General features: G+C 34.8%; 1 protein-coding gene across 1 annotated transcript in view; it reads left to right on the top strand.

Annotated features, from left to right (window-relative positions):
* The first annotated feature begins 1,772 nt into the window (after window positions 1-1,772).
* LOC136806375 (interaptin-like) overlaps window positions 1,773-22,336 on the top strand; it is a 28,654-nt gene continuing 8,090 nt past the window's right edge. Inside the window, exons 1-2 of the mRNA XM_067062940.1 lie at window positions 1,773-1,939; window positions 13,784-18,776. Of these exons, the coding sequence (XP_066919041.1) occupies window positions 14,181-18,776 (4,596 nt within the window). The 5' untranslated portion in view covers window positions 1,773-1,939; window positions 13,784-14,180. The remainder of the gene's footprint in view (window positions 1,940-13,783; window positions 18,777-22,336) is intronic.

Consider the following 22,336-nt stretch of genomic DNA (forward strand, 5'->3'; position numbering starts at 1 on the left):
CCGAGCCATTTTTTTGTAAAATTTTGTAAACATTTAATGCAAACAGCGTTCAGATTTTGAGAGCTAGCCGTGTAATGTCTTTTTTTACTTGACCACTTCCAAACCTTTTTGAACAGAAAAGAATTGATGAATTGAAAAATATTTCAGGTTGGCGTATATGTTATGTTATGCTTAGGAAATCTACAGATCTAAGCCTTCATATGGTCATAAGCGTTATAAAATGTATATAATCTGACTCAATCAAGCACGTATCGACTTAATACCTACGTTATCCAAATATGAAGTATCATAATAGTTTTTCATGATGTAGATCATTATATCAAATTCAGAGTTCTCCTTTATTCTCGGTGTCCTTTCATGTTCAAGAGTCTATCGCAAACAAAGGTCTTATCTCCACTTATCCTTGACTTGTATTTGGTTTCTATGAGCCCTAATTGATTAGGTAATGTTACAAAACCACACATACTTTTTAAAGGACGAAACTTTCGCGAGTTCGCGATTTTTCGGCCAAATCGCGAATATTTAGTTTCGCGAAAGTAAATTCCCAAAGTTTCACGATTTTTTCGCCTCGCAGAAGTTTCTTCAGCAAAAGTTTCCACCGCTAAAGTACAGTCAGATAAATCGACAGTTAGACATCCAATGTCGAATCACTCTCGCCAAACATTCAATTTTAGGGAAATACCAGAATTTTGGAGAATCTTCTTCAAAGCTCAAATTACAAAAAGATTTGAAATGATAAGGATTCAACCATAAGAAAGAGAATTGATTACCATGTAACTCATTTGTACACATTTTTTATAAGAACATGCAGATTTTTTAAAGCCTCCAGGTGTTCTTGACTTTTTGAGCGTCAAAATGTTCTTACAAGTTCTTATTTTCACCATTTTTTGTGTATTTTTGTTCATTTTTCTAGGAAATCGGTTGTTTTAGAGTCGCCACAAAGCCCTAAAATAACTTGTTCTTTATTTTTTGGTCATCGAAGCCTTATGTTCTTATATAGTTTGTTCTTATAAAAAACGTGTATTCTTTTACTTTTCACTGTTTCTTATCTCTCATATATCTTTCTCATGTATCCATTTAAATCCTTGTTCAGCGATAAGTGAAAACGAAACTCGATTTGAAAATACCTGCAATTTGAAAATACCTGCAATTAGAAGCTAGTTCCTTCTCCTATAAGATTATCGACATTCTTGCATTTCTGATACGCTCATTACATTTTTAACGAGCTCATGACGTCACAAATATGGTTGACCTGGTGAATTTGTTATTCAAGGAAATGCCCTTTTCCCTAGATTTTGTAACCATGCAAAAAAATTGTGTTCTTATTCCACTCCAATTTTCTTTCCAACGACATTGAAATGAAATTTTGAAGAACTTTTCACCTCTGTTCATTGAACTGTGAATTTAGAAAACACCCAAGCAGGTACATAACGTTCAAACAACTTGCCAGTGACTGGATATTCCTTAAACTTATTTTAAAACGAATTTTAAGCTTAAAAATTGTTCTTAATTTTTGCTGGAAATAGCATACTTTGGAGTCTGCCAAGCCTAATAAATGTTCTTAGCATACTCTTAAGTTTTTTTCCCGTTGGAGATTAATGATCTTTGTTCATTTGTTTCAAAATGGAGATTTTATTTACACATTTACACAGAACACGTGTGATAATCACCCTAATCACGTGTTCTTTTGTTCCACTTTTTCACGCCTCTTTTCATTGTAGTAATTAATTCCCAACCCCTTTAATAACTTCTTTTGTTCTTCTTTCTTTCAGATGTAAATATAGAATAAAGAAAAAATTAAATTATTATATTTATTGAAAAAAAGAAGAAGATTTTTAAACCGAGAAAATATTATTGAATACTGACAAGACGAACAGGAGAGATTTATTCTATTTTGTTTTTGATTATTTTGGAAAACTTGAAAATTCACAGCGGAAAGGTAAGAAAATGTATTTTGTATTCTTTTTACTTCTCTTAAACTTTTTAAGCCTCCCCGCAATGTTCCTAGCCTAGAAATCTAAGCTAGTTTGATTCAGTCACTTGGATAAATCTGATGGTTAAGTTGTGACTGAATAACAGTATTCCAAGGCAAACTTAAAATCCGTAAATATAAAAACTATTTAAAGCGTCGAAAACGCTATCGTGCCATTAGCCTAGCCTTGTGAATACCGGCTTAGTTAACTAGGCTACAATGTTCCCACCCATCCCACCCATGTTCTCATCATAAAATTGTGAATATGAACAACATCCATCTAGCCTAAAGGAAGAAATTTTGACGGAAATATAATTTTATAAATTTTAGCTTTTATCGACCTCAAAACAGGTTTTTAGTTAAAATATCCTGCAACCACTTTCCCTCCTTTTGCTGACACTTTCTTATTGTAGAAGCTAACTGAGAAAGTAATGGTTTATTTATTTCCAACTCATCAAGGTGGCATGAAATCAAAAAATAATAAACGTTGGCCTTTGAGTTTAATTAGAATTTTTTTCAACCCACTCAAATATTTCCACATGAATAAATTACCATTAAAACTGGAAAGTATGCCATATCGCGAGCGAGAAATCATTACACATTTTATTTATATCCAACGCCGGATTGTCTTTCACAGGAAATTCTGTTTAAATGTAAATATTGTGTCATTTGCTTCCATTAGAATATTTCATTTATCACTCTATATCCAGGAAATATCATAATTTCTATAACCTTTATGGGCTATATCAAGATTATTGACGCTTGTGTGTTTCAAAACTTTACTTTTTAAAAAATACGCCAATATTTCTCGAGCTGGATGCCCTTTAAAATTCATGATTTTTGGTTTCAAAAGGTCCAAGGCTAATGATGTGTATCGGACTTTTAAGGAATGCTTTTATCACATCTAAGATCATTGCTTTAAATCCTTTTTCACGAGTCATCTTAGAGTTGTTCTTAATTTGCTATCATGTTTTGACATCTTTTAGTCTAGTTGTTCTTATACAAGGTCGGTAATACATTTATTTTACTACACTGGAAGTGTAAAACTTAATGGAATGACTTTTTTCGAGCCAACACTAAGAATTTATTTAGTACAAATTAGTCTAAAACACTAATAGAAAAAGCACGGAGTATGAAACTGGGACACATATATATATATACTGAGGAACAGATAATGTGTTTTTTTGAAATATTTTTTGACTCATATTGAGTTACTTCTTTCCATCTTAACTCATATTGAGTTACTTTCTTCCTTAAAGTCATTTTAGATCACTAGTTTTACATTGACGGGTTTCTATGTCATCATATTTTCCTTTTCTACTCCAATCTGATTGATTTTCTGTGAATGTTCATTCTAGATTTTTGTTGTATTTTTATTGTCTTTTTGTTTTGTGGGTTTTTGTCTTTATTGTTTCCATTTTGAGTAGTTGAAGGTTTTATACTTCTAGACTATATATATATGTGTATATATGTATATATATGTAATAGTTGCTAATCAAATTCATTAGTAACATATTTTTAGGATTGAATAAAAAACTCTTCCGAAAACATTTTGTCAAAATTATCATGTCATTATTTTTCGATTGATGACAATATTCTCGTCAACAACACCTTTGTGTTATATCCTGTGCTAAATAGTATTGGCTAAAATCAAATGCTAAACGACGAAGGAGAAGGATTCACTATGCTCCCTATATGGAAATCGGCGCTCTCCAACACATGAAAAAAGCAATACAGATCTGCCGATGAAGACTCAAAACCCACTTAACAATCCATAACAGCCAATCTCCTTTTTTCCAGCATTTGTCAACTACATTACACTATTGAACTTACGAGAAAAATTTCCGTTTCTTTCTTTCATTAATTTGATAGTTTTCTCATCAAAGTTCTTTAAAAAGCGTGAATCTAGTTATCATGAAGGAGCGAAACGTTAACATTCCAACGACCTCTAGTCAGGACCGAAAATTCAATAACCTATTTTAAACAAAATAATTTGACCATGTTTTTTAACTGAGATTCGCTAATAAAATTGAGGTTGACGCAGTGCATTTTTTAAAAATTGTCTATCTTTCCAAAACTTTGCCCACAGAAGTTATTCGCATGCTACACTTCGATTTTCCACCATTATCTTAATTGTCTTTTCAAAACATTTCAGTATTTCGGCATTTTCAAAAGCCTTGACCCTAATTACTCCTCCTTCCAGAATATTCAATATATTGTATTCAGAGTCGTATGTTTGTAATGCAGTAAAATATATTGCAACTCCTACCTTGTCCCATCTTACCGATGCTTGACGTTACAAGCAAAATAAAGAATTCTAAAAAGAAATCATTTCCGTAACCATATTTATAAATTCTTTAACTTCCTTGCTATTAAATATCAAAGTGAATTATAATGGTTTGCTTACTCTGACTTTATTTCATTTCATTTCAAGATATTTCTAAATATGAACAATCGGTGCAAAAAACTCTAAAGTCGTAGGCCTACATACCGTAACTTGGTCTAATGTCTACATCCCTCGTCTAAATTCGACATCCTTTTCTAGAGCTGAAAAATAAAAAAAAGGTCGAAATTATTTTTCTTTGCTTAGTGATAAGGGAGGATAAATCTTTTTTCAATCATTGATTTCAACTTTCATATTATTCCTATCTCTAAAGAAGGGTGTCGAAATTAGAAGACGGATGTCGAGATTAGACCAACTTACGGTATGGCGGACACCTTTGGAACAGCCCTTTTTAAATTATTCCAAAAGGCACTTCTAATTGTCTTAATACCCCTCTCGCCTTCCGATGCTGGTTATATCAGATATTTGGAGAGTTGACGACTAACAACAACTGCACTGAATATTTCAACGTTGTTTTAACGTCCAAATAACGTTATTTGGACGTTATGAATGTCACATGGACGTTGTTTTGACGTTGTGTGCTGGCTGGGACTGCACTGAATATTTCAAACTTCAATTGTGGGTTTTAGTAGGAAGTTTTTGAGCATGTGTCTAACAAGGAGCCTGTTTTCATGACTTTCAAACCTATGGAACCCTTGAAAGTTTTACCAAACGGCCCCTTGAAACCCTTGAAAATTGATGAAAATTGATCCTTGAAACCCTTGAAATGGATCCTAAAATCCAACCATGAAACTGCACTGAATATTTCATCCTTCAGTTGGGGTTTTTGGAGGAAGTTTACGACCTTGTATCAAATAAGATCCTGTGTGGAGACAGATGTTTAACAATACTTGCTAGTTAGAAAGTTGCCTGACGATTGTCACCAAAGTGGCATGAAACTGCCAGTAGCAGAATAAAAAAGTGTTTTTTCTTCCTGATTGGCTTGTTAGAAAGAACGAACGAAGATTTCCCAGTTCTTGATAGCAGAAACTTAAACAATTAAGATTATCCGTACATAGACACCGTTTTATCATGTTTTTTAATGTGTTATATCCCCTTGTCTAACAAATGTCTAAAACAAGCTTCCTGGTTATGCAATGCATGTTATAGTTATGTTACCCTTGCTTAAATTATATAAGTCTTGGCCTGTACCAAGCTCTTTATAATGTACTTTAAGCTTTTCGGCAAGTTATTGGCAGTGAGGGTTATTAAGAATGGTATGATACAGGATCAATAAAGCTTGGACGAATCGGTAAATTCATCGGTCTTTCAAGACGAAGATTAGCCTGTACCTGGACGATGTTATCGTCCGTTACAGTGATAATAAAGGCGGGAAAATATGGTGGTATACGGAAAAAATCGGCGGGAAAGTTTCGAAGAGCTGACAAACTCTACTGACTGTAAACTCTTTTCGGCAAAAAAACCGTTTGCGAATTTTCTTCGGCTTTGGGCTTATTTCTTAGATAGTGATTTGTCTTAGACTGCAGCATAGTCTAGCCTGTAACATGTTCTTTAATTCTATATAAGCTTTTAAGGAAGTTATAAATAGTGAAGGTTAGATGCGGTATGATTTTCTTCTTTATTGATTTGTGATGTCGGTTTGTGATGAAATCAGAATTAACACGCCTGTGTTAAGCGTTGTGTTTTCATGCTGTGTGTGGCAGTGGCGTACCGCATTGCGTCGCCGCTTGCACTCTTTTACCAGAAGCAATATATTTCAATTGTCTTGAATATTTCATTATATGTTTTATTCGTCGGTGAGACTTCTGTCGTGGCTCCGTGCCGACATTATTGATGATCTAACAGAACGTTTTACGGCTAATTCGATGCTTTACTTCTGTATGGTCCTGGTGTAGACTAAACGTAGTCGGATAAGAATTACCATTTCTTGAATAAAAGAAACCACTTTTAAGTGACGTGGACCGCTATTAAAGGCAGATCCAAGCATGCTATTTTCATTAAAATGAACTATATTGGTATTTTTATCTCGATGCTAATTTCAAAAATTTTATTGCTCCATAATTTTAATATGGATGTGAAAACATTTCAAATCTATTTTGAGAAAATTGGAAAGAGTAATCATCAAGTTTAAATGCCTCTTTAAAACAGTCATTATAAATCCTTGGGAGCAAGCCAAAAACTATTTTAAAAATAATTCATAATTATCTGCAAAAACGGTTTTTCTTTAAATCATTAAACTTTTTATAAGCCCACAATCTTCATTCTATAATACAGTCATGATTGAACTTTTTAAACCACTATTTCATAATTTCAGAAGATATTAGGGTATTATCACCTTATAACATTCAAATTGATTATAACATTCAAATTGATATTATGGTATTAGTACATCATAAACTTTCCATAACAATGTTAACACATTCCCTTGCCTCGACGAGCCATTGACAGTAAATTATTTAACCGAAAAATGTGAAGTACAGGGTTTTTTTCCATAAGAACAAAGTATATAAGAACATAAAGCTTCGATAGCCAAATTGTTAAGAAGAAGTTAAGAACATTTTAAGGCTTTGCGGACTCTAAACCACCCGATTTCTCAGGAAAATAGACAAAAATATTCACGAAATAGTTAGATTACATGTTAAAAACATTTTTAGACTTCAAAGTCAAAAAGTTAGGCTTCAAAAAAATTGGATGTTCTTATAGAAAAACGTGTAGAGTCTCTATAGCTGGAAAAGGAATGGGAACTAGAATTTGCTCGTGCAATGATATGTGAGTAAAGTAGGCATTCGATTTACAGAGTTGCGAATTATGGAAAACATACGAATTCATATAAACACCTTCTACCATGTTTGATAAAAACTGGATAATTAATTTTCCATTCCAAACGAACAATCGAGACTTGACTTGCTTTCAGACAATATGATGTGTTATAATGTCTTTTAGGTTTTCACTTCATTTTCTTCGTTAATTTAACGTGTTGAAAGATCTGTTGATTAAAATTTATTCACGCGACCGCGACATCAGATTATAAAAAGACAAGACAGGGTCTCCTGTCTACTTTTCACCATGTGTCCAGATTTGTGCCCTCGGTAAACACAATTTTAATTGAATAAAGAGCCAGATCTAAAAAAACGGGTAAAAAAAATGTTGTTGTTTTTGTTTTGTTTTGTTTTGTTCATCTGGTCCAAACTCGTGGATACTTTCTAGCTTGATTTAGTCAGTTGTCATCACATAGTCGCTACATTGCAGCAGTGACATTTTCAAAAAATATTATAAACGAAAATTTGTAGTCTGAATCGCAGACCTCTATAAAACCGCAGGTAGTATATAAGAATCCGTTAGTGGATGCCAGCAACCTAAATTTTTTTGATAACTTTCCTTTTTTCATTTTCCTCGCCTTCTATATTAGGAAAAATAACTTAATGGTCAATAGTTCCATTGATAAATTTCTCTCGCTGCTTGCACGTACCATTTTGTTTTCTCTTAATCATAAAAGGAAATCAAAATGACGTCATCGAGTCATCATTTTCGTATTTTCATCAAATTTTTCTAACCACAACACATCCTGGTTGGCAACTCAAAAATGCTTAAACTTCAATCTTACTTTCCGTATAATGAGGTCAAGGAAAATTCTTCTTTGAAATTTGCAGTACAAAATTAGATTTTGAAAAAATATTTGTATTGTAATGAGAAATAAGGGTTTAAGCCCAAATTTTGACACTCGCAACTATTATTCAGCCCCTTACCCATTGATAAATAAAAGCGTTTTTATACCAACGTCCATTTGACATCTATATAACGTCTTTGAAAGCCCAAACGAACATTGAAGCTACGTTTGTGTTCCATCTACGAAACCAGGAAACTTTTAATGATATTTTCTGAGAAATAGAAAATTTTGAACCTAAAGAAAACGAGGAACTAGAAACTGCACTACGTTTTGAGTGTCATGACAGTTGAGTGATTCTGTAATATTGTAGTGTCATAAAAGTAGCAATTGTTTTCCATGGCGCTACCTCTTTTGCTATATTTAGGTTTTACCTTGAAACCCGCAAAAGCAAAAATCACAAGGATAGAGTTATCTTGATTTTTCGCAAATTTATGAAAGGGTTTAATGAGAATGAAGATAATTTCACTTAGCATCAATGTTGCTATGACAACACTTTAAGCTTTACATCCTTTAACTTCGATGACCTTTTTGTTTGACCAAATAAAGATATTCTCACAAAATTATGTATGTCATATCGATGATGTTGCCAAAAGTTATAATTTGAGCAATTTCCTTTTGTGCTGATTGTATCAATTGAATTTGAGTAAGTTTAAAAATAAGTTAGTCGCCTACAGTCAGAAGGTGTCCCGAAGGCTTTTTTAGTTTAACAGTCTACCCGATGGATGGAAAGAGCACCTTTTCCCAGGATTGCCCCCATTCATTCCTGATTCTTGTTGTTAAAATTACTGATTCCCGGGGGGGGGGGGTACCACCCTTGCCGACCGACGAGGTTATGCCGCTGCGGCTCGAAAAATGTACCCTACGTGGGACTTGTTTTTTGCGAAAAAGTGACCCTGAATGGGACCGAAATTCCAAACTTTTCTCAACTTTTCCACTTTTTTCCCAAATTCGCCCAAAAAGGTACCCTACGAGGAACTGATTTTTTTTTATTTTGGTGATTTTCTAAGTGTAAAGTGCGCCCAACGCTAAAGACTCAATCGATAAATTGAGAGCCTCCTTGGAGCTAGCTAAAAAGGAAACTAATTAAGACGATTGAAATTATTCGGTCTCACTATATTAGTCATTTTTCAAACACTAAAAATGTTAAATTGGTTCTCTTAAGGGATTTATCTCCAAGGCTAAATATAGTCCCTAAATTTCATAGTCTCAAATCGTTATAATTTGAATTTGAAAGAAAGTCGTTTGAATTGTTTTCTTTGGTTTAATCAAAGTCAATATACCCCTTTTGTACCTCGTAAACTAAGTTCTTTATATCTAAAGCCTATAATTTTGTTTTGACAGCATTGGATTAACATGACTTTGTTAAATCTTGGGAAAAAAGCGTTGTTTTCGGATTGTGTTGACTTTAAGTCTGGCTGCCATATTAGAGATTGTTAAACTTCTGGCCATTTTCCTTTATCACATGAAACAAAAATCGTGAATATAAAAGTAATACAGTTTAGAAATGTAGATTTTTTATTGTTGTGGACGATTATTTTAGGATATTAAGAGGATATTAAAGGATATTGGAGCTTAGTCCCTTCGTAATCCCTGGTTAAGCGATTTGTTGTGTGTGCTTTTTTTAAGTATTTTTTTGTGAAAATAATTTTTCAAAGGACATCTGGTATCTGTGGCTGATTTCTAATAATTTTCTCCTCCCAAATTGAAATCCTTAGATTTTCCGGGATAGGAATTGGAAGTTGGAATTTCCTTTACGACTACATAGAATTGTAGCGACGACAAAATCAGCTTTTCAGAATTCGCTACTTTATCCCAAGCTGACAAACAACCCCAGCTGGCAAACAACGTTGTTTTAACGTTCATCTAACGTTATATGGACGTTGTGAACGTTAGATAAACGTTAAAACAACGTTGTGTGCCAGCTGGGACTCCTTTCCTTGGTGAAACTTTCATCAACTTGGGCATTCTTCTCGCCGGGTCCATTCCCTAAACATTTAAAATCACCCCCTTCTCACAAACCCACCGGGACCCCTTCCAACTAGAAAAATTGGCTGAAATATCGTCCTCAGTGCAAAATTATGCTCTTATTTTTGTCCCCGCTGAAAATAATCTGATAAGCAAATCCCCACTACAAAATATGTTGCTATTTTTCCATCCACAGTGAATTTTCTGACTTGAAAACAAAAGAATTTACATCCCCAGTCATATAAAATATGGGAATATCAATCCCCATTGAGTTATGGTCCGATATTTTTATCCCCACTGGCTGAAAAAATCCTGCCGGGTCTGTGAGAAGAGGGATGTCTTTAACACGTTGCACTTGAGAATCTCTAGCTGAAGACTAGATAAAGAAAATAGCAGGATTCCATTATCTAAAGTGTTTCTAAATGCTTCATGTATAAATTTTAGTACTCAACTTTTAAGCTATGTGACGTGGGTATGCAGTCTACAAGATGTTTTTTTAACGCGAACCCAACCGTGAGCCGCTCTAGTCTATATGTGGGCCCTGTTATGTTTTCATTTCGAAGTCAATTTTTCAAAAAACATTATCGGTTTTTTCGAGGTCAGACAAGTGTTTCCAACACACAGAATGAAACTTGAGACGGAGAATTTTCTCCTTCACAAATGAAGTGACAAACGTTCTGCTAAGCGTGATAGAAGTTTTAATCTGAAATTTTTTTGTGTCAGGAAAATGGGGGAAGGTTTTCTTTGATATCAAGTATCTAAAAACCCTATCTACATCAGGACAGGAGTAAAATTAAATTCCTAAATGAATTTTACAGAGGTTTATAAGCTCTTTGTCAGTGGAGCCCCTTTGATTGAAAGCTTGATAGTTGGAGCCATAAGGGAATCTACCTACGATTTAGAGTGTTTCTTAAAATCTTTTTCAATCGACTCTACAAGAGCCATCAAAAATCATACACGCGCCTACACACTATAAGGGATCTTCCTTTGACTTTAGAGTGTTTCTTAACAAAATCTTTTTCAATCGACTCTAAAAAAGCCATCAAAAATCATACACGCGCCTACACGCATATAGACTTCTTGTTTCTTTGAACCACAAAATCCGCCTGTCAAACTATCCATCACAATGTTTTACATTCGAATTTCCGTTGAAAACGAATAAATTAATGTCAGGATGAGTAACTTGCTCGAAAATAAAATCAATAACGACGATGCTTTAAATTTACAATTTATCGTCCTGTCTTCTTCTTGTCTCCTGAGTTGTTGTTTTTTTGAGCAAAGTTTTTATATTAGATTCTATCGTAGTTAAAGTAATGAAAATTATTTTTTCAACAGTATATTAGATTCTATATATTTCAATATATTATATTCCTGTATTTGGCAATATTGTCAACATTGTACTGTCAATCTTCCAAAGGTTAATACCAAACAGTCGACTCTCGCTAATTCGAGCTTGAATTTAATTCGTTCGAATGATAGAAGTTTCGAATTAGCAGAAGTTCAATGAATAGCATATATCCCTATATTTTGAATCAATTCCCCAGAAACATAGCCCAGACGGCACACAACGTCAAAACAACGTCCATGTGACATTCATAACGTTCATGTGACATTCATAACGTTCAAAAAACGTTATTTGAACGTTAAAACGACGTTGTGTGCCGGCTGGGAGGTTAGCGTAAAACAATGTCTTCTTTTGTATTTGTGATTTTCTTATACATAAAAGAAGGAAGATTTATTTTTGAATTGTGAAACAATCCAGAAATCCGTCGCCAACGAAATAGAAACGATTTCTTTTTGACGTTGACGTCATTTGCAGATTCTTGATTGTGGGTTTCGTAACCGTAATCCTTTATCGCTTCCCTGCGTGTTGCACGTTTACGCAGGCAGCCAACTCGATTTAAAGTGGTTTTAATCGAGTTCAGTAGCCATACAAATCGAAAACAATATAGAAATATGAATTTTTTGGACCATTTTACCAGACTTTAAAACCTGATCCATAGATTTCAAGAATTGATACCTAGACGATTCAAATTCAAATTTTCAGCCCTTTGAACTTCTATTTTGACGTGGAAATTTTTGAATAGAGCGAAAGAATTTGTTGCTGGCAGTAAATAAACTTGGTTTGAAATTTTGAAAGAAGATATTAACACTGCATGTTTTGACAATTTAGCTAAGCAAAGAAAAACATTTTTTATTTCTGCGTGGAATAGATGTCCAAAATTGGTAATCAAAGCTTCATTAAGATGCAACTATCGTAAAATGGTCAAATATAGAAAATATAGTACCCCTAAATTACAAAACTAATTGCCCATTTCAAACGTTCAACGGCCTGTAAAGATTTTTGCAACGATCTAATTAAAATACAGTTAGCAGCTGCTTTCATAAATCGATTTTCCCTTTGTAAAGACCTATTTTCCACTCCCCATTTTGGATGGAAGGACCTTCATTAACGTCATTGCGGCTATTAAGTACGTTCGATATTCAATCAAGAACCTGTATTATTGATCATTTTCCAATGTGACGGGGCCATTCAAAAAGAAGTTACTTTGCTATATTTCGGCTTTTTCAAGCGTCATTCTTATAATGTCCTTACCGAAGCATTAGTTAAAATTGGATTTTTCCCATTTCAAAACTTGTTACAATATTAATGGGCCTCGTTAAAGGGCCAATAATCAGCTTTTTAAATTTTCGAATGCGTGTTTTCAAAAACCTGAAACTTCACGATTTACCGTAAAAACTGGCATCAAAAATTCTGCCCTTACAAATACATTAGTTAAAATTGGATTTTTCCTATTAAATAAAAAGAGAACAACATTTGTTAAAAATTGAAGTGTGATGGATTTTTCCTATTTCAAAACTGTTACAATAATGGGCCTCATTAAAGGGTCAATAATCAGCTTCTTAAGCTTGTGAAAGCATGTTTTTAAGAACCTGAAACTTCACTACCGTAAAAACTACCATAAAACACCTATTCTCATGGAGGCTCATTAAAATCTCTTCAGGGCTTTGTCAACGTCAATGAGATTAATTTTTAATTTGACAGATTCATTGAATACTGACTATACTTAATTATGTATTAAAAATCCCTTTAAACTTTTGAACTCGCTGTAATTAATCCAATGATTGAATTTAATATGAGGTAATTTTAAAGGCTTTTTTTCAACTTTTTTGAAAACTTAAACTGTTTTTACTTTTCTTTCTTCCTGCTTCGTCGCCTAGGTAATGCCACCCTTAAAATTTAAGATTTACTTATCTGTTCAATCAACGGACACTCCAAAATAGCAGACAGTCATTAAATAGAACACCCCATAAATCCCTCACGAATATCCTATAAAACACAAAATGCTATTTAGCGGACAACTTTGTCCGGTAACTGTCCGCTAATTGGTAGATTGACTGTATCTTAAATCCCTTCTAGAGCAACTTTCAAGATTCTAGTAAGATGTTTTAAATTTTTGAGATCAGATGCCAAAGGGGTATTCCTTACAAACAACATCCCTGTATCATTGATTTAAAATGATTCTTAGAAGGGAGGGGAAATTGTATCAAAAGTCGGGCTTTTCTTCCTCGGAATGAGAATTATTTCAAAGGGATGTTTTTAGGAGCTATAAAGTTTTTCTCAAGGAAGAATAGTCTTTAAAAAGAGTCTTGAAAAAAAATGATTTATGCATAGAGTTTTCATCATGTTTTGAGGTTTCACTTGACAAGGAGGAGATTTCTTCTCGAAATTCTCGAAAGATTTTGTAGAATCTATTTCATTTCAAGATATTTGCTTGTCTTAGGATGAAATTAATTAACCTATTTTTTTCATTCCTGATTCTATCGTTTTTAGAAAACTCGACGCATACATATACACGGAACCGAGAAAGCATTAGACAGCAGACGAAACCGTGACCGAAAACTTTCCATCGAATGCAGAAGGAGACACAGAATTCATACCAAAACTGAATTGCGAAAAAAAGAAGAAAAAGTTTTTTTCATATACGGATGTTAAAAAATTCCGGTATCAGGATTTGGAACATAATACCATACGTCCGCTACATATTGTCCGCTACTCATTAAAACACTAAATGACCCACCTATTATCGATCAAAAGTTAATTACCTCAAATGATTCCATCATATACACATAATTAGCTACATGGTAGTGTATGTAACCTTAATGTCAACAAAGAAACAAAGAGAAGAGAAATAGAAACAATAGAAAGTGATTAACTTTGATTTCAAACAATGGCGACTGCATTGAAATCAGGAAGAGGTGAACAATTTACTTCGCGTAATAATATACCTGACGAACTAATCAAGCGTTTTTCTTCAAACGGGATCAACAAGGACACGAGTAAGACGTCCCAGGTTAAAGGACCTACATCCAGTAGAAAACTACGTTCAGCATCAGCCGCTCAACTCAATAGTGGTGCATCAAATAAAGCGAACTTAGAGCGGATTTTATTAAGTGTGCCGTTAGACAATGATGTAGCAAATTTCAGTGATACCGAGGGACCGACTAAACACAGACTACCGTTATATTCCGAAAATTACGAATCGGAATCATTTTGTTTACCATCATCGGGTTATAAATCCGATTCGGACGGTCGTGGAAGAAGTAAATATAAAATCCGGACAAGCCATTCAGCCAATCCTACACCGGATCAATCACCTGAAAGACCTGCGAACAGAGCTTCCATTCGACGTACGCGTTCGCTGAACGTGCCATCAGAAACAGACCGCGTTCAAGATATCAGACAACGATTACAAGATTGCAAACGACAAGAGACTGTTCGAAATTCAACCAAATCGAATATACACGAACGTTTAAAACAGTTGGGTGTTAGGGGTCTGAACACGAGTAACAACCCTACAGTATCCAATCAAAAGACAGTATACGATACACGAAATACACTTCGATCACGCTCGCTCAATCAAATCGCATCGACCGAAAAACAAGAGGAAGCATCAACCAATCGGAAAGCTCATCCTCCGAAAGGAACCAATCAGAAAGCACCTCTTACAAAAGGAACTAATCAGAATAAAGAGACTGTTAACGAGAAACCTAAAACAGGTGTCTCAAGATCGAAATCGTTCACTGCTCCACGAAAGACAGAGGAACCCCGAAAACAACCAAATAAGGAAAAAGTCGAAAATCCAACGAACAATAAATCGGTAAATACTATTTTAAAACCGAGTCCGAATAGTGCTTTTGATAAAGTACGACAAACTTTCGGTACCGCCAAACGAGTACAACCAGTAGCCGGTAAAAACGACAATTTACGTTCAAGTTCGTTTAGTACTTTACAAGACGCTTGGGAATCTCGTCGTGCTTTTGATAAAAAGTCGTCGGCAACGAACACTCGGAATACGACAACGTCAAATAAATCACAACACGAACATTCAACACAAAACACTTACGCAAATTCACTACACCAACCAGCCATTTATACAAACTTTATTTCCGACGTTGAAGGAAACGACATTGTATCTCGACGCCGAGAAAGACGTCGTTTAAAAAAAGAAATTTATAATCAACGACATATTTCCGACAAATCAGACTCGGAAACTGAAACTGAAGACTCGCATTTCGCTCGTCACGCGTTAGAAAGACTTGAGAGGAGACGATCGAATTCGAATCCCCGACGGACACCATCGCGTTCCCGACAACTTAGCGACGATTTTGACGGTAGCGATAGTAACGACGAAAACAATAACGAATGTCCGTCGGATAAAACACTCGACTCTGGTGTTTTTGATTTAGCATTGAGCAACTTATCGGCGAATATTTGTAAACTTTCAAACCGGTATAACAGTGATGAATTCTTAGCAGATTGTTTGAGTCCGAAATCAGGTTACAGCTCGGCCACCGAGAGTTTAGCCGAAAGTTTAGCCGAGAGTACAACGACTTTTTACGACAGCCCTGACGAAAACGATATGGATAAACGTAAACGAGGAGTCGTCGGAAAACCGAAAGGCTTTAAACCGAAAATTGATAAAACAAGCGCCAAAACAGCCGTATTAAATTCAACACGCGCCAAAACGTTACTAAATGGGACATCGCAACCGCAGAATGTTAATTCCTCAAACAAAGGGAAACCATCAACCACAACAACTAAGACAAATGACAATATTGAACAAAACGGCGCGTCATCAAAAGACAATATTAAACATAATGGCGCATCATCCAAACAACAAGAGTCATCCGTTTCTGACTTAACAAAACCTCAAAAGAAATCATTAGAGGATCAACACAGACTACAGAAAAAAGATTCCGTAAAGCGAAACGCATCCCTCAAATCAAATAAAACATCAACAAGCAAAGACGCGTCTACAACAGAAACGAAACAAACTTCTACAAATTTACCAAAAGAGGGTTTGAGCAAGGACAACCCAAAACCGAACAAGGTCATCAAAGAAGCAATCGTTAAGAAAGATTCGATTAAAAGAACATCGTCTACGTCATCAAAGAGTAAACTCGAGAAGACTTCAAGTAATAATACAACACAAAAGAAAACTGACACTGTTCCAACAGCGAGTAAAACACGCACTGAGAAAAAGCAAGATAATTCAGAACAACAAAACACACCAAAGAGTAAAGACGAAAAGATTGAAGTGAGTACCTCCGAAGACAAGAAATCAAAAGATAGCCCACAGACTGTTAAAAAGGTACCACCACCCGTACAACCGAAGAAGAAGATTGCAGAGAGTAAATCCGTCGATGCTAGCCTACCAAAGAAGTCTACCGCGAAGGACCAAGAAGTTGATTCGAGATCGAGTGATGAAACAACCGGACCACCAACTCCGCCAAAGACATTAAAAATAGGAGGATTAACGCCTCGTAAAATTTCACACCACCGTTGCAGTAATTGTACACCCACAGACGAGTTGTTCCGAAGTGAATCGCCCTCTCAACTCACCAAGAAAACTCGACGTATCTCACACCACAATTGTGTCAGCCCTTCGAACGACAGTCGGAGCAGTACGCCAACTAAAACACGTCGCACGTCACATCTAGGTTGTTTTTCACCGACAGAAATACAACGTCACCAAACGTCAGATGGAGATTTAACGCCGACGCAAAAACGACGTCTATCAACAACTTTTAAACCAGTCACTAACAACTCTGACAGCTCAGCATCAGATAACAGTCGAAGTAATACACCGATATTGAATCACTCAGCTGACTCAACATCACCCGTAGCAACGCCGACCAAAACAAAAGAACGTCGAATATCACATCATAATTGTCTTGAAAGTCCAACATCAGAATCAAAACCATCTTCACGCAGACACTCATTACAGCACAACAGTCCGACACCTCAAGATTCCAACAACAAAATGAACGGAAACTACCGAATACAAGTCGGTGAAAAAACGAACATTGTCGTCGGTCCTGTCCGACGAATTGACGAAATTCAACCGAAATTAGCACGCGAATGTATATCAAATACCTTATCAACATCAAATAAAAACGGATTTAAAGATATAGAACACGATTTACAAAGCACACAGCTTTCATCTATAAAAGAGAACGGTGTACTTCTTAATGGAGTTGATGAACAGAGAGATGTAATTATTTCTATTGACAATCATGATGATAAAAATGGAATTAAACAGACAAATGTTCTCTCAGATGAGAGAAAGAAAAATGAGTATGTTGGAGAGAGGAATACTAATAAGGAGCAAGGGGATATGTCTTTTCATAATCACAACAAAAACAATCGTAGCATGACTAGATATTCATCAACGGCCGATCAACAAACACAAGAAAACAACAAGCGTCGCTTCATACGCCAAGGTGAATCCATCGAAGTCCATTTATCCTTGGATCCAGCAAACAAGACAACAGGAGGTCCCAGCCAATCGCCAAAAGTTGCTCCAAAACCGAACATTAAGAACGCTTCAACGAACACAGAGAAACAACACTATCACGCGAATTGTCAAAGTTTACATAAAGCTGTCCAGTGTTTACTCATCGAGAACAATTCTACTGAAACCAATCGACAACCATCGACGAAAGTTTTAGATGTTAGCGAATTCAACGAACAGTTGACTATAAATGAACAAGTTGTTAATGAGTTTGGTACAGGATTCTTAGATCACATCCATTTAACGTACCCTAAGTATCTAGTACCAGAATCTAAAAAGCAGACACAGGCTGAGGTGGAGGATAGTGACGAAGACGGGCTAGACGAGACAGACTCTGCTCAACCATTACAACGCTTACAAAAAGCGAAAGATAAATCGTCACATTTAAAGATGGAGAATACACGACTTCAAGAACTTTTATACGAAGTTGAAAAAGCACGTGCTGGGACTATGAAAGCATTGATGCATGTCAATACAGTCTTGACCAAAGTGCAAGGACAAAATACAGAGCTTGAAAGTGAAATCAAAGTTTTTGATCACGAGAACCAACAGCTGAAGGACAATGTTCAATCCTACCTCGATAAAGAACAACAAAACATTGATAACTTCAACGCCAAAAAGACTGATCGCTCTTTATCTATATTCGTTGACCAATGGAAGAAGGAGAAAAAAGAGCTTTTTGCCCAGCTACGTGCTTTGAAAACTCAAAAGGAAGATAGCGAGAAAGCCAATACTAAACTACAAGCTCAATACAAGAAAGTGAAGGAACAGTTAGAACATTCGAATGAAGCTTTCGCTAAAACGTTGGAGAATAATTTCGAAGCCACCAAGCGGATGGAGGATGAGATGAAGCGTTTATTGGATGACCGGCAGACTATGTTGCAAAAGATGAATGAAGGGAATAAGTACAAACGAGAGATGGAAGTTCTGAAAACAGAAATTGAAGAACTCCAATCACAAAATGAAGAGGTATGAACGATTTTGTTGTTTTCTTTTTTCATTTCAGGGGTTTTGGTTTTGTCTCTCTGAAATAGTTCACAGATTGAATTTTATTGAAAATATTCTGCAGAGGGTCAATTGTCTAGTTATAGCTTTGGAAAAATGCTTCAATAAATTGACATAAAGATATAAAGTTCTTTGAAAATCATGCATCTCATTTTGAACAAGTTTAATTGCCTAAATTATGGTTAATACTTCTTTAAAAGGATTTAAAATTGTCACTAATTAAGTTAATTTTCTCCAAGGGATTCCAAAAATAATTTATTAGGATTCTTTTTCTGTCAATAAGATTTTTTTTTCGTGGATGAACTAATTTTGTCAAAACTTGTTTGAATCAAAATCATGCAAGAAAAAAAATTTAAATCTGTTAAAATCACATTACATTTCTTTCAAAAAACTATCGATCCTAGGTATATTATATGTTATGGTAAAAATTCCCGGGGGGGGGTACTACCCTTGTCGACCGACGGGGGTGCTCCGCTGAGGGTTCGAAAAATGGACCCTACGTGGGACTCGAAATTTGCGAAAAAAGTGACCCTGAATGGGACTGAAATTCCAAAATTTTCTCAAATTTTCTACTTTTTCCCCAAATTTTCCAAAAAAAGGCACCCTACGAGGGACTGATTTTTCTATTTTGGTGTTTTTGCGACCCTACCTGGGACTCGTGGAGGTTAGAAAAGGTACCCTGACCAGCGGAGCATCCCCGTAACCCATCTTGCCCTAGTACCCCCCCCGGGTAAAAATTACTAAGAGCAACAAAGCATTTCGTTTAGCATTGATACGTCAAGAAAATATGAAATCATTTAAGAAAGTACAGTACAGTCAATTTCTTATATTACAAAAATGATGTATTAGCTAGTACCTAACTATCCTATCATCTTTAAGAACATTTTATGTAAAGTTTCAGTAATCGCGTACTGGCTATGAATGACATATACTTGAAAAATAAATCGTGATGAAATAACATTTAAAACCCTCTTTTTGTGTGGTGATTATCAACCTTTATTGAAAAAAAAGTTCGTTGACAATTTCGTCATGACGACAGGAGATTATAATATTTAAAATCAATTATAGTGACACCATTACTTTTACATTTTAAAACTCAATTTGTGTTTTGTTATGAATTTAAGAAAACAAAAAGGCTTTAGAAACAGGGGTTATAGATTGCGTAGATCATGCTTAGTTTAAGACTTAAGGTCTCAAGGTCCTAGATTGGTACAACGAAACATTCATATGGGATTTTCAGTCAATTTTAGAGATAGAACTTTTTACTATGTCACTATAAGAACAGGACACTGCAAGATTTTCTAATAAGAAATTATCAAAACAAAATATTTCTGAGTGATGATTGATACACACACATGATGACATAGAATTGGAGAGATTTTATTTCCAGTTTAATGTGATGTGTTGATGTTGTTATCTCAAACGTGATGTATTAAATACACAAAGAAAAAATCCGTTATTGAACTTTCTGTGGGTTGTATAAATGATGCAACTAGGCCCACCCCTTTTGTTTCCTTCTTAAACTTATGTCAATGTTTTTTGAAGCGCATTTTAATCAGCTTTTCGCCAGTTGGAAATCCATAATTTAATCTAGACGTCGATCTTAATTTTCATCAAACTTTAATTCAAATTTCTTTATTAAAAATTAAAACTTTTATGATTATTCTTCCTAAAAATATAAATAGGTAACTTCTAATGAGTTTTAATTAATCCCGTTAATTACTTTTGATATCTGTTTGGTTAATTATGGAGATAATTACACAGATGTAGAAGTTGGTACTGCCTTATTCTCTTGTATTTTATGATCATTTCGACTTTTTAATTTTTTTTGCAACAAACGATGGCTGAAAAGCCCTCTAAGTTGGAAATAATTTACGGGCTTTAACACTTTATTGAGAATGGAAAAATGGAAAAAAACTGTTTTGATTTTGACTCTTCCCTCGAGAAATTTTAAATTTTCGATCCATGTTAAATTTAATTTCATCTCAAACCTCAAAAATGCGTGATCACATTTAGGCACTTTAGCGTACCAGCGATAAGACCTTAACTTAAAAACACAGATCTCCTTTCCTGATAACATTTGCATGAAATTATCAAAATGGATGGAATTCTTTTAGAAACAAAACCACAAATTAAGTTGCCGAAATTTGATTCTGGAAGTAAAAGACCGCAATTGAATCAATCATTTGTCATTCAAATTCTGTCAACAAAAATGAACGAAACAGACAAACAGAGCATTTTTTGTGTTTATGTGGTTAAAGTGTAAAAAGTCTGAGAGTGTTTTAACTTTTTTTGATGGTTTGCCCATGATACACGGTTTTTTTTATAAGGAACCTTAACTTTGCTCTGAGCCTGGAGTTCCTTATTTTTACAGAGAATTTCAGCCTCAAAGTTCCTTATCGAGTTCTCTTACTGTTCCTTGAAACTTGTTTTTTTATTCTCAGCCTGAGCAGCTATTAAACAACTTAATTATTGGACCAGCCTCGAGTTCCTTATAAACGTGTTCCTTATATAAAAAAAAACGTGTTAGTCACTCCTGTGTCACAGACCCGGCGGGAAAAAGTTCCACCAGGGCTGTGAGACAGGGGTGTTAAAACCTATCAATTTCATCCCTAAAAATCTTTAAAACTTTTCAAAACACACAATTTTAGTTTTAGGCTGTTAAAAGCTACCTCAATTCGTGACTTTAATAGTGCTTTAAAATGCTTTATCATAGTCATTAAAAACATGTTGCTTTAATAAATATTTCTCATAATTTACAAAAATACCTTGTGAACAAGTCACTTATCTTTCACAGCAAGATCCATAACTTGAAAGCTAAAAATCTTATAAGTTTGTTATTAAGTTCAAAACTTCATTACTACCAACTGTGAATCAAAATGTCATTTTTGATCAATATTTGAGTATCTTTTTGATAAAATGTATCCAACGGATTTTAACCTTCAGAATTTTAACCCAAAAGTCGTATATGATTTTTAAAAGTTTTAAAATTTCCATCAAAAGCATAAACCTTAGGGATGAGACAAAAGTAACTAGCCCCATGAAACCACATCTTGCAGTCGGAGCGACGTCACAGCGCCGTTCCAACACTTCAACTCAGTCGGAATTAATGACGTTACTATTTATATATCATGCTCAGCATGAAAATAATCTAATATACTTTTTCAATGTTCAAAACGTAATTTCTTAGGGCTGGACCATAATGCCAAAGATGATTAACTATATTCATAATATTATGGGCCTATTGTTGATAATCTTAGGGTCAGCATTTCAGCTACTTTAGTTGCCTGCCTTATAATTCTCGTAAAAGATTTTACCAAAATCGTTTTATCTGGTGTTGCAACCAAGGCAGACCCTTGCAAACCTTTGAAATAAGGAGATTTTCATATCATCTAGCTTTTCATAAGAACATATACAAGAACATATTAACTCGAGAACATCTAAGAAAGGCTAAGAACATTCATTCCAAAGCACACAATTTTTTAAGAAACTAGAAAAGAATATTTTAAAGTGCTAAGAAATTG

The sequence above is a fragment of the Clytia hemisphaerica genome, unplaced genomic scaffold, assembly GCF_902728285.1.
Source record: "Clytia hemisphaerica strain Z4C2 unplaced genomic scaffold, Clytia hemisphaerica genome assembly, whole genome shotgun sequence".
NCBI lineage: Eukaryota > Metazoa > Cnidaria > Hydrozoa > Leptothecata > Clytiidae > Clytia > Clytia hemisphaerica.